At 34.7% G+C, this 14,578-nt stretch overlaps 1 protein-coding gene across 2 annotated transcripts in view; it reads right to left on the bottom strand.

The window, feature by feature from the left end:
- Positions 1-1,584: 1,584 nt before the first annotated feature.
- Positions 1,585-14,578, bottom strand: part of Fut9 (fucosyltransferase 9) — a 181,217-nt gene continuing 168,223 nt past the window's right edge. For both annotated transcript variants that reach the window (XM_057790741.1, XM_057790742.1), the window contains one exon: positions 1,585-13,492. In XM_057790741.1, coding sequence (XP_057646724.1) covers positions 12,405-13,484 — 1,080 coding nt within the window. In that variant the 5' untranslated portion in view covers positions 13,485-13,492 and the 3' untranslated portion in view covers positions 1,585-12,404. The remainder of the gene's footprint in view (positions 13,493-14,578) is intronic.

Raw genomic sequence — 14,578 nt, 5'->3', positions numbered from 1 at the left:
AACATGAGCAGTCTGTCTCCAGGACTCAGATATTTTGGGCTTCCACATTGTGCTTCTTTGTTAAATAAATATATTGTATCTTAACATACCTTACATTCAGACAGAAGAAGGTATATGGCATTTATTTTTAAATGATTTACAAGCTCATAAATATGTATTTTGTGGTTTCTACATATTGTACATCTGCTCATAAACTTTCAAGAACTTTTGATGTTGCAGTGTAAATCAAATCAAGGTAAGCCAGCTCCAATCATGTAACCTACTAAACATTTATTAGTTTGTATGTCTGTTTTCATGAATGGGCCCTTAAAATAACAAAGCTTGCTTACAGGACAGAACATATTCTGTCCTTAAGACTTTGCTCAGATTTCCATTGAAAGACTTATATAATTTGCTACTTAAATTCTCACAAAAATGCTGCAACTTTTTCTGTATCATTTTGTTTTAGAATATTTTATATCTGTAATGCATTTTGAATCATAGCATATATTTCTTTAAATATATTATTAAGGAAGGTAGGACTTCAGCAGCGAGAGAAATGGCCTGGGGAGTGGCTGATATGTGAGGTGTTAATGACAAGACTGCCTCGGAAGTGGATGACATAAGAGGCGTCAATGACAGGATGAATTAGAAGCAAATAAGTGTCTAGACAATTTGTGAGGAAGTCACATATAAAAGGACAAAATGACTTGCTACCAAATCAGGAGTTTACCTAAAAATGGACAAATCCATGAAGAATTTTAGTAAGTGTGTGAGTTTCAGGAAGTAGGGCAGCGGAGATTACTGGTTAGCCATGTTTTAGTTGAATTTTTCCTCTGTCATATTTTCTTATTTATTTCTATTATTAGTGATAGTGTAAAACCTGGATTTTGAAGCTTTGAGGAGTTGGTCAGTGCAGGTAAAAATTCTCTGAAATTATGTCAACTTAATTAAGTCAATGGCAACAAATCAGAAGGAAAGTGTCATATACAAGAGATGTCTTATGATCGATTCAACGTAAGGAAAAAGGGTCAAGTTTGCAGTACCAACCTGTACCATTACATAAAGGATGAGAGAAGGGAGAAGTGTTGAGATTCTTCCATAGTGGTGTTTATGTCATTAGATGACAGATGGCAATCAGAAGATAAAAGCAGATGTTTGAAAGGAGACGTCCATAGTAGATATATATTGGGATTGTAGATGTTGTCGACTCTGCAGGCCTGCATTAGAAGGCTGAGATGGGGATGTACAGAATCAGAGAATGAAGGTAATAGAAGACAGGGTCTTCAAAGTTAGGATCAGGACACATTGAGGGTGTCCTGATTCTCATGCACAAAATTTCATTATTAATGAAAATAAATAATAATAAAATCATTATTAATGATTTTGGCTACGCTACTAAACCCATTAAAACAATGCTTAAGCAAACTCCATGTGTGCACTGGTTGTTGATGTTTGGTTGGCTATCTATAATATATGTGTAACCTGATTAGTATATTTTAATTCACTATTAGTAAGTCTAGATTTGCATGTGAGTGAAAATAATTTCTGAGCGGATAAATTGAGTACAATCATTGCACACAAGCCAAACTAACTATTGCACATTTAAATTGAATTATTTTATTTTAAATATTCACATTACAGGAATTAATTAGGCCCAAACAGAACATTATTATTTACACATCTAATAACTCCAGTGTCAAATCAGTGAGGTATTTACACTGAATATCGTAAATGTGATGTAAGAGACTTACATACAGGCTCAAATTCTTTACACATTTATTTTTCTGCATTGGAATCTTTGTGCAGATGGTAAAAAGCATTAATTGCTAAACAAAATTTCACAAAATTGGAGCAATCACATCATAGAGTTATAAGCCTGAAAAGGCATCAATGATCAGGAACATACATTGTAATGACATAATTTTTAAGGGAAGAAAATTTCAAATGGCAGCTCCGGTTTATTTTATGGAAAATACAATTTCTCCAAACAGCTGAAAGTACAGATTTCCTATGACATCATGCCCTTCATGGCTTATTAAATATTAACTTAGCTGCCACAAAGTATTGTTATTTACAGGTGAATTCAATGAAGGGATGCATGCAGTATCAAACTACGAGACCAGATCAGACACTTGCTGAGTGTTACACACTTACAGTATTGTAAATGGCATATTCACCTTTTCATACACCTGCAATATCATGAATGAATGATATAGTCATCCTTTCTGTGACAGGACAGGCTGTTCACACTTATGATATCATGACTGACAAAGTCATCCTCTCTGTGGCTGAACCGGCGGGCTGTTCTTCATTTGAGTCAATGCTTTACTTTTGAACTTCAGAGGGACTCAACCTCAGGATTTTGACTTGGAATAGTAACTAGAGTCATTTTTCTTAGCGTTTTATTAACTTCATTGATGCTGTTAAAATTAGACTCCAAAGAAACAATCTACTGTAAATAAATAAATAAGCAAATAAACATTACTAAGGCTTCTTTGCTTTGTTAACGTAACAGGGAAATTACCTTCCAACGTGGTGAAAGTTTATACTGGTAATTTGAATTACTGAAAGCTATGTTCCACCCATTATATGTTATGATACATGATTCATTATGGGAGGGAGAAATCAGTCTACTTGTATTACCTGCCTAAAATTAGGCCTTTCAAAAACACAAGGTTTTTTTCTAAAATAAATAAGACCAACCAGACAAAATGCCTGAGCACATCCTTTCAGAGATTTTATTTTCAGAGATTGCTGTGATTTTTCCAGCATGTAAAGGTGTATCTCTGTTGCCAACATTCAAAATTCTTCTACATTTTGCAAATTACTAAAAAAACAAAAGATTTGGTCTACCATTCTCTCACCTCTGCTGTACCAATTGGTTGCGGTCTGGATAGTCTTGTTAGTGCTCAGGTATAATGCAGGTCTGACTTAGTGTTTCTCCTTTTTGGCAGTAGTAGTGATTTGGCAGTGTTTCAAAAATGATAAGCTTTCCTTGATTATCCAAAGAGCTGCCAGAATATTGTATTCATATAATGGAACGTTGTACAGTGACTTTTTCACATCTTCATGCTAGAAACTTTAACTTTCTATGCTGCCACTTGTAAGATTTGACAGCAAATTACTTTATTTGCTGTAGGTAATTGCTGACAACCCCAAGAAAAAGGTTTTTTGGGAAACTTTATAACACTATAATGCAATGTTGGAAGAAAAACTAAAGCAGGACAGTATTCTGCCTTGTCACAGGGGCTCGTCAGCACTAAGACTCACAATTCACTATATAAATATTGCAAAAGGACTCTTGAAAGAATGCGAATCATGCACACAGATTAAGACAACGCTTGCATGTAAGGTGGCAGTGGGAAACACCCCCTCCCCAAGCTGCATGGTTCATTATAGCATGCATATTTCCCATTTACAAACACAACCTTAATATTATCATAGTATTTAACATCTTATTTCAAACATGCATTGGCTACCAAAATAAGATTTCAAAGAAAAACTGATGTTTGATATAAAATAATCATGTTATTTCAAGTGTGGAAAAATACTCTACAAAAAAATAAGTAAAAAAGTGATTTCTGATCAATGTATGATTTTTATCTATAAAATCCTAGATGACTAATTAGTGTGCTTACAACAACCCTGTTGGATCTGCATCATAGTAACACCCAGGGAAAGTTAATAGCATTAAACAACTGGCACAATGCAATGTAGTTCTTATACGAAATAACATGAACCTATGATCTATACATTTGGCATTAGAGAGCATTTTAAGTTTGCTTGAACATGATAATATCGTAGTGCAAATTACAGTACAATAATAAAACATACAATTGCTTTCAAAGTCGTTTAGGGCCTACTGGTCCTTAGAATTTACATATTGAAAGAATTGGCACATTTTGTTTTAGTGTAATTGCTTTGACCTTCGTTTCTTGAGTATGAGTCCCTTTATGAAAATGACTTGAACTACTCAAGCCAAGCATCGACTATGGTTTATATGGCAACCCTGAGCAGAATCAAGGTGGTAGGCACATACTCTGTTCTTCCTTTGTGGACCTTCACTACAGTGTTCTTCTAAAGCAGTACTTTATGCCAAGCTTTATGTGGGATGTTCTGCCCCTTCTTACAGTTATAGAACATAGCCACCTGGAAGAATGCATGGAGGAAAAGTCTAGAGTATATGGTAGACCATATTTCTGATCAGGATTTCGGACCAATGTCCATATGTAAAGAGTTATAAAGAGTTTCTTAGGTGAACTAATGACAGTCTATCACCTTTGGATAACAAACGAGGATCCTGTGGCTTTGAAATGCTAGCAAATTACACCATAGTTGCTAAAAGCTAAAATGGACTTTGATCATGAGTTTTCTTCACATTTTCTTGTTTCTTCTTGATGCTCTCTTCTCTCTGAATCATGTAAACCTGGATCTAAATTTAGACTTGTTAAGCTCTTTATTTTGTGTTTTAAAAAACACTATTTTATCCCATGCTGGTATAGATACAGAATAAATCACATTACTACTGATAAGATAACTTATTTCTAAAAGTATACTCAGTACATTTATGAAATGGAGTGTTCCCTTTTACCTTTCACCCCCACAACACCTGCTTTGATTCCTAGGGACTTATGACATAATAGGACTCCTATCACATGTGATGTTAAGGGATAGAGAAAGAAAAAAAAAAAAGAAAAACATAACGTCCCTTGATTAGTTTTTTAAAACCATACATTAGAATCTGTGTTAAACTGTGCCTTCTTATAAAGTAGGTGGTTACCAGTTTTATGTAGACCATCAGTTAATCTGGACACAGGTCTCACCATAGCCCATGGAGATACATAATATCTTAATCCACTTGTGCATTCCTTTGGTGGTCTCACATTGACAAGGATGTCATCTCTAGGATTGTCTCAACTATGGCCTGAAGGGAGATAGTGAGGGCAGTTTGAAGCAGGGCGATGCATTTTTACTTGCATGCATTTCTTACATAATATGTAGCTCTGGGTCCAGGATGTTAATCGAGTCTTTGTAAACTATTTTTTTCCAAGCCTGTTTATCTAGCCGCTATACCCTCATTAATCAAAATGAAATTCAATCATGTGTGGAAAAGTTAGCTTAACATGCTTCTCCAGTTTTAGATTATATAGACATCACCTGTAACCCACTTTTTAACCGTATATGTTTATCACAATTATAGCTCTAGTAGTCTTTTATTTATTGTCCATTATATATCCAACTAATTAAAAGTATTCGGTTGCCAGAGAATTCAGTAAACCAATTCAATTTTTGAGACTTTCTTTTAAGATATATTTCTAATATCTCTTAAGGAAGCACAATTAAAAATAGTTAACATACTATTTTCAATATCACTCTTTTTTCATGTGAAAATTTTCCTTAAGTGTATCTTTTTGGGCCATTCAATTTAAAAATTATGTATATGCACAGTTGTGATTGTTTATGTCAAACTCCTATTTATCATGCAATTTGTAGAGACTTAATCACAGCCTGGCTCAATTATTTAATTTCTGCACCACTGAACAAATTAATTTCTGTTTAATGAGTTTCTATCTTAACATTTTGACTTTTTCATTTTCTGTAATCTTTGGGAACGGTAAAGGGAGGCTGGGTTCTCTTGCAAATTACCCTTACTTGGTTCTGTGACTAAGCCACGGTTGATGTGGAACATTCAGGCAGGTTGTTAGACATTTCTGTGAGTGATTTACTCACCAGAAAACTGTATCTGAGACTACTTCTGCTATTGTATCCTTGAACTTAAGCTGTATGACCTTCTAAAGAACTAAATTAACAGGGAAGACAAACAAGGCCTGCTTATTTTAGGAGATGGTCTATGTGCTTAGTGAGGCAAGCTGTGTCTATCCATCACTGCCACCACCCAGCGACCCTTTCTGGACTTTTTAATTTCAGTAGGTGTTACTGTGTGCTTCCACACTGTGTTTGTGCATATCCCTTCTATTGGATATTTACCCTTTGGCTTTTTAAATTTTTCAAAAATTCTTGTGAGCTGCCAGCTTAACATCAACAGATGTTAGATCTGAAATTTTGATATGTTCTAGATTTCTCTTATTCTCTTTTATAACTGAGGGATAGATTAGGGGTAAAACATTCACACACATACACATAAATATATGTATATATCATTGTCTATTATTGGACATTCAATATTATTAGGAGGTTCATTCATTTGTTTTTAAGATAGCCTACCCTCATGATACATACACAAATCTGAGAGTCTTAACTTTCTTTCTTAAAGATGAAGAGCTCAAGCACAGCTAGTGAACAACATAACTTGCATTTAAATCTGAATTCATGATTGTGGACAGTCTACAGTGTTATAATTGATTGTCATATCCTAAGTATCCCACAGGCTGCTGAGACCCAGGAAAACAAGTGGTCAGGCATGTACAATGGCTTGTTGACTGCAAGAGATCCTAATAACTGTCTACTCTTCTTTTTGTGCTGAAAAAAAAGCATTTAAAAGCTAAAGGAGAGAATGAAAAAAAAATTTTTCCAAGTAAATAGCTGGAAATGCTAAATTGTTTGCCCTAAATCACAGGATTAGTTGAAGAGCAGCACAGCTGTGGAAGGCATAATTAGGTATGAGGAACATCTTGAGTTATGAAATATAGTAATACATATCAATATATTTAAGAAGATTGCAAGTGAGCAATATTTCATGCCTGTATTGTTTGAATATAGAATGATTTCTATTTAATAAGCAGAACACAGACTGTTAAAACTGGCAACATGCCAGAATTGTCTAGGGAGCTATTAAAAATACAGTCCTGGGGCATGAATGGTATATAGTAGTATTTGAAATGATGTAAATAATTCTGATACCATTGATCTAAGGAGTCCCCAATGCAAATGTCAGTCAGGCACAGGGTCCTAATAGCTCCTCCCTTCTTCATTCTTCTCTATTCTAAGTTGAAAAGATTCTAATTGCCTAAAACAGGGGCCAGTTGTTATATTATTGGCAATGTCTCTTACAAACTCTAGATCACATGACTTAGAAACAACGCTTTGGGTAATGCTTTAAAAAATTAGTGATTGGAAATTTTCTTTTAAATTCAAATGCACTCAGAATGTATTAAATGGGTGGCTATTAATTAGTTATGGGTTAAAAGAATAAAATTTCTAAATTTATGCTCAATCTTATACAATCAAATTGTATATTTCTGTTGATGATGACATGCCTGAGGAGCTTCAACTGACTTCCTGAGTTTTGCATCAATAAATAGTTTTATTATAGTAAGACTTTTAATATTACAGGAAGAATCTGAATTACTTTAGAATAGACTTCAATATATGGTTGATTTTCTACAGGCAATCAAATTCTCAAAGTATGTTACAAAAGACCTAAGAGGAAACAATACAGGAGATTAGTTAATTGAGCACTTGCTACATTGTAAGCTTCAATAAAGAACCAAGATTATATTATTTCCATCATTAAAGTAACCAGTTTCATGTTTTAGATATTTATATATTGTTGCAGAGAAATAAAAAAAATTCTATTTGGAGCGTTAACTTTCAAAAATATTTCTAGATGGGCAATGAAATTTGAAATTTAAATTTACGCACATATAAATTTAGGCCCTGTACTAAAGAGCAGTGGTGTTGAAGGAATTCTTACGGACATGGTCATCCAGAGAGGTTAAGTGACTCTCTCAAGGCTACAATTTGTCGCAATGATTGCCTAGGGTAGAATTACTTATATTTCTAGTTTAACAGTGTATCTCCCATTTGAACTCTATTAACTGCTTATGAATATGGATGCATTGAACATCAATTACAAAGAGGGACCACACTTCAGATAGGAGCAGAACTTACCCGTTTTCAAAGTGCTATAAAGTCTCTGGAGTAGAGATGCCCCCAATTGAAAATCACCTGACTGACTGATTTTTGCAGTACCTTCACAGTACAACAAATGCAATTAGCAAGGGATGAAGGGTAAAACTGCTTTCTCTTCTCAGGGTTTGATAATACATATTTGCTTACCATGGTGCTTGATTTTGTATGCTATTTACATAACCATTTATTTTCTATTAGAAACAGCTGGTGAGTGATTAATATTAAAATAGAATAGAACCAACAAGTTCCAAATATAGTTTAATCTTTTTTTAGCATTTTATTTCTTTTGAGTTCTTTTAAAAAATTTTTATCTATTTATATTTTATGTATGAGTGCTCAGCATGCATACCTGCATGTCAGAAGAAGGCATCAGATCCTATTACAGATGGTTGTGAGTTACCATCCTGGTTTCTGGGAATTGTACTCAGGACCTCTGGAACTCCAGCACCTCTTCTGGATTCTCAAAGCATGATAAAAAGAACTTATACAGTCTACTCTCTCTATCCAGGAGAAATGTGAACAGTAAAGTCAATATAAAAACGTCCTTTGTCTGGAAGAAGTTGGTATTTTGACTACATTAAAAGTATTTTTCACATCCACTAATTTCACTGATGTAACCATTGACTAGGCATTTATTAGTGACCTGTCCTTCATCAGGAATTACTTACCCTTTAGCTTCTAATGTCTATTCTATTCACCAGCTTGACTACAAATTTTAATACTTCCTCCCTTGAGATTAGAGTTCAGGGCAGGTGATAGACATGAAGGAAAAATATGGAGAGCTAAACTTCATGAAACATTAATCCACACAAATCACCTTCTGGGTGAGTAGCTGCCTTGAAATCTAGTCTGAAAATAGACCAGTAAATTAAAAAAAATCTCAGTAATTTATTTTCTGTTTTTGTTCCTCCTTTTTAAATCTCTAATTAGAAGTAAGAATTTAAAGACTTAGCAAATAATTCCTTAAGTATTTTGTCATTGGTTGTGTGATGTCATTCTGTATATGCATTGCTTTATTGGTTGATGAATAAAACAGTTTTGGCCAATGGCTAAGCAGAGGGAAGTCAGGCATAAAAGCTGAACGGAGATAGAGAGTAGATGAAGTCAGGGAGATGCCATGTAGCTGCTGAGGAGGACACATCGGAACCTTAGAAACCTTACAGGTAGGTCACAGCCTCATGGCGATACATAGATTGATAGACACGGGTTAATTAAAAATGCAAGAGCTAGTTAGTAATATGCTAGGGTCATTGGCCATACAGTGTTGTAATTAATATTGTTTCTATGTGATTATTTGGGTCCAGGCAGCCAGGAAATGAATGAGCAGTATCTTACTATAGTCATTTTACACCTCAATGCATTTAGCCCAGGTTTACGCACTTTGGGGCTATGCTTTTCATAGTGAGTTGTTGCTATTTTCTCACTAAGATTATTTTTTATAGTTTCTACTTCATATGAAGTCATGGCTGTCCTAAAATAAATGACTGTCATGGTTTTCCTTCTTCAAATATGAATCCAGATAGATATGGATAATTCAGTATATGTTCTTATCAGAGAACTTCAAAATAATCATTTGCATATTCTTACTAATAAGGCCTGCAATAATTAACAATTAAATATTCAGAGTGCTGATTGTAAGACTTTCTGCACTTGGAATAAAAACTTGTTCATGGCCATTTTAGAGTCATAGTTTATTCCCAGGCCTATTATCAGTCTTTATTATAACCAACCGCAAGCCAAGTTGATTGAATCAATCTATCTTTCACATGAGATATCATTAAAAAACTGTGAGTGGCGAGTGGCAGATCTTTTCAGTTATTGTTTCTCACTTACACATAGCAAAGCTCACTCTTTTTGCTAAAGATCAGCTGCTAAAACAAATGAGAAAAAGTGTCAAAATGTAAAGTTTTGTTAACTATATATTCAAAAGTTGAAGTCCCAGAGATTACCATGCCACATATCAATGTGTTATTGACATCGCAGGAATTGGGACATATTTGTACAATAAGGTGTAGAAGTGTGGAGACAAACATGACATTAACAGCAATAGGATCCTTAAATTCCAATATCTACTATCACTATGTGTGGGGTTGGAATGACAGTCTTTCAATATATGTCATGAATAAATAATGCTTTATGTATAATTAATTCAGATAGAAGAATTTAGCTTATGAATATTGTTGTGATTTTCTCTAGTTAAAATGCTGGTGATTCACTGTTCACTTGGAATTCAAACACTCATTTCTATGGCTTGGATTAGGCTCACAATGTACAGATGCACTAATGAAATACTTGTTGCCTTGGCTTGGTTTATATTTCTGGCATTTAATTGTAGTTTCATTTTAAGAATAAGCTCAAATTCACTGTCAACAGAAGAGACAGCTAGCTGCCTCCAGGTCTCTTAGCGTCCAGTTTAGCAATGGTGGATGGAAACACAACTAGATGCTTTCCAGCTTTCAGAGAAAATGCTTTCTAAGCTTAGCATTGCATTGTGTCTTTAGGTATCTATATTTTATGGATCAAAAAGATAATGAATAAATGTAAATGTCTGAAATTAGCTTTTAAACAAATAAATATATGGTATAGCTTTTAGGACAATATCCATGTATATGCACTTTACCTCCATATACATAAAACAATGTGTGGACAAAAGAAATAAATATATGTCAGATCAAATGATGGAAAGAGCCTGCAGCTCCAACACATGATGAGTAGCAAAACAATTGGGTAAATTCATTAGTAGTTTTTTTTTCAGTAAATGAACAATGACTCATACGATCTCCATTAAAAGTTGAGGAAGCTCTCTTTCACAAGCCCTTTTAAGGCAGTGACATGTTTTTTTTATTTTTGTGTTATATTGTTGTGTTTATCTTTTGTATAATTATTTCTGAAAAAAATAAACATGAAACCAAATTTTAATTCTCCAGTTTAATTCTGGAGTATTTGTTCAAATCCTTCCCATGCCAGGGAAGCTCATTCTCTCACAGGGCACACAATTACCTGCTAACTGAACTAAAGTGTATCTTTCCCCGTGATCTATACGGAGAGAGTATAAATTGTGTTGATTGTAACAGTTAATAGGAAACCTACAATGAGCCACGAAAGATCCAATTGGATTTCATCACAGCATTACATTTCCTGTAGGTTTTGAGTAGAGTAGAACACAAGCATTAGGAATCCTTTGGAGAATAATTTACTGTAAAAGTCTTAGGTATCTGCTTTTTTTTTTCCTAATCTACTTTGTCTACATATGCCCGTCTACTTCCTCTAAACTTTCAAAAGAGAATTTCTGCAGGCAGCTGAAAGTTCATGGGTAACAAGCCCCCAAATTCAGTGCAATAATAAGCTTATACTGGTTCTGTACAGCCCTGAATATCATAACAACATATGCTATGCATGAATAGTTTTAAAACATAATAAAAAGATAATTTTCAATTAATAGCCATAGACTAGAACTGTTCCTTTATTGAAACAAATAAAAATTACCCATGATTTTCCAATGCTGTTAATTTATTTATTTAATAAAAATATTTTGAGATCCTACTCTGTGTTAGCACTGTCCCTTGAAAATTCCCACTTACATACCAGTTGTAATAATTCTGTTTAGGGTTTTTAAAATGAAAGGATAGACCTTTCAAGTTTTATATGCATTTATTACAAAATAAGGAAAAATAAAACTTGTAAATATTGATGCTTTCGAAACTATTTCAAATGGACAAAGTAATTAAAATTATATAATTGGCACAATTTATGTATTTTATCTGTATTACAGATACCATTTTACTTGTTTTATGAGGAAATTGTTTATTTTTGCAAAAATGGCAATGTTAAAGATTCGAGAGGGGACAATCAAAACTTCTCCTAGCTGTTTTTAGGCATTAAAAATATCACATAAATTGTATGTCTCAAAATTTTTGGATATTTTAAGATATTGAGAGTCTGCATTTGCAAAACAACTTAATGCAAATGAATGTAAAGTCTAATAACATTTCTGCTTCATATCTTTCTTATTTACTACATGAATAAGTCCGTCTTCACAAATGTGGTAAACAGGTAAAAATGACATCAGTTATACACAGTGTTCAACTCTGAAGTCGAAGAGGTTAAAAATTAAGTGATACTCTAATCCTTCTTTGTTAACATTATGCAAGCTAGAATCTAGACATTATAATCCTTGGTAAAAATCTTTCAAATTTTAGGGTATGCATTTCCATTTCCCAAACAGATTATAGATCGGGTTGGTGTAGAAACAATTGAATCATAACCTTACTTTACAGGCAACTATAAAATGTTCAAAAGAATGTTTACAAATGAGAAGGAAGAATAAATTATTTCCAGTGCTCATTATCACATATATACAGGATAATTTAAAACCAAAGGGAGTGATCGCTTATTCTGAGCTCTTAAAAATTTCCATCAAAATATACATGTTACTCAGTGGAGGGTGGAAAAAATAATCTGTGACATAAAAGCAAAGTGTTCCTCTTATTGTCGGAACTTGAATGATGTCACATTCATATAGTTCACTAAATGTGAAAATTATGAAAACTTTAATTCCAAAACCATTTCTCCAAATTACCAACAGACTTATATTCTTGATGCCTTTTTACATGATCACAAGCCAGGCATGCATGTGATTCCCAGAATCGTGGGAGGTTGACAGTGAAATCCTTCCTCCAGTTAAAGTAACTAAGGTACAACTTATTGTTTTTGTCAACTTCCTTTAGATATTTTGCCAGCTCACTGGGAGAGTTATAATCTTCCACATGAATGAATGAATCAGCTGGAATGTAATTCTCATAGTTTTCCCTAGAAGGTCCCAGGACAACGGGTACTGAGCCGGCCAAAAATGCATTGTAAAGCTTTTCTGTGATGTAATCTTTGTGAATTGAATTTTCAAAAGAAAGATAAAATTTACAAGTAGATATAGTGGGAATCAAGTTTTTGTCATTCACGTATTCTCCAAATGCTTGCCCATAGGTGTGGATCTCAATACTCTTGCTGAGCTCATTATAATACTTGACCCTGGCATGCTCAGGGTTCCAGTTACTCACAACCCAGCACACCAGCTTCTCTTTGTTTGGCACTTCAAACACAAAGGGATTTGTGCTCACCGTCAAGAAGCCATAAGGCACTTGGATATCGGAATCACGGCGATAAGTGAGTGTCAGGTTGAACAAGTGCTCAATCCCACTCTTTTGGGGAGTGTGAGTGGGTGACTCTAAGTTCATCCAAATCCATTTCTGAAAGGGTGGCCTCGCCTGCTGAGGTAAATTGGTCAGATCCCAGCTGATGTCTCTGTGGTGTATCAGGACCGCGTGGGATTTGTTGTACAGTGAGCGGTCTGTCGTAAGATGGCATCCATGGATGTTGAACATCGCTTGGCACGATGTAAGGTCAAAGGTCTGCCCAAAGGGCCACACCCAAACCAGAATAGTGGTTTCGTTGAAATAATCAGATTTTGTGGAAAAGAAATTTTTCATTTTCAGGACAGAACTGGCAGACTCCATTGGACTGAAGACCCAGCTGTTGGTCGGCTTGATGTAAATAAGCAGACATGCCATGAAGCAGGCCAGGATGATGCAGACGATTAGAAATGGACGAAGAATGCCTTTGGATGTTGATGTCATAATTTTTTCTGTGGGAAAGAGAAAGATAAGGTAAAGGCAGGAACAAAAGAGGAAATACTAAATACAATTTAAGAGAAATAGTAAGACTGCTGTAATCATAAAATCAACTGTTACTTCTTTCAGTATTAACAACCTCTGTGAGAAACGTGTAGGCACAAAACTGGTTTTAAATAGAAGTTTCCAAGAAATTCTGGCCTAGGAAGAATAAATCAGAATTCATTTTCAGCATTTATCGTGAAGTCAGGCTAAACAATGCTTCAGTGACTCTAAAACTACTCTGATTTCATTTGTTACAAAACCTGACAAAACAGATAACCATAGTAAAAGTCTGAGTTTATCAGTAAGTATTTCTCCATAAGATTTGTAAATATTTTCCAACTGACATATCTGCTTGTTCACAACTATGCTTTAAAAACTTTCTTTTCAAGAAAAAGAAATAGCTGAAGTTGGGTGGGTAGGGGATATAGAAGGGGTTAGAGAATGGAAAAGAATGTGTTAAAACAGCCTTAATGGGAGAACACTCAGTAAACAAAACTTCTGAAAAACACTACCCAGTACACTTCAACCTAGATTAGTTATGAACACCTGGCATTCACCTGGAAAGGCAAAGTCAATATCAAAGATAAAATCTACTTTGAACCCTTAAGCTTGAGATGTACAAGGACGGACGGACAGACACACACACACACACACACAACAAGGAGAGGGGAAAAATAAAACATTTATTCCAACCACTTATGAGGGCTTGATAGTTTGTCTGTAAGCACACATTACAGGTTAGGAGTCAGTACACACAGCTCAGTCTTGCGATGTGCTTATTAAAGCAGACAGTGACAACCCAGGCCTTAGTTTATAGTGTAAGAGTCCTGAACTCCCCATGCACTTGCAAAACTCAGGTTCCTAAGAACTGGGGCAAATTGGATGGTGTAGCAGGCCTGGAATTCAGTCCCTGGAATCTACCATGGAAAAGAACCAACCCTTGAAGGTTGTCGTTTGGCCCCTCTATGATGCATGGGTTGAATGCTTCTGAAGACAGTGCTGACTTTTTAATTTTTATTTCTGTAAAGACTGTATTTTCAGGGGCTGGAGAGACT

Source organism: Chionomys nivalis, chromosome 16 (genome assembly GCF_950005125.1).
Source record: "Chionomys nivalis chromosome 16, mChiNiv1.1, whole genome shotgun sequence".
Classification (NCBI taxonomy): Eukaryota; Metazoa; Chordata; class Mammalia; order Rodentia; family Cricetidae; genus Chionomys; species Chionomys nivalis.
Note: the sequence above shows the minus strand (reverse complement) of the source record. Positions and strands in the feature narration are given on the sequence as shown.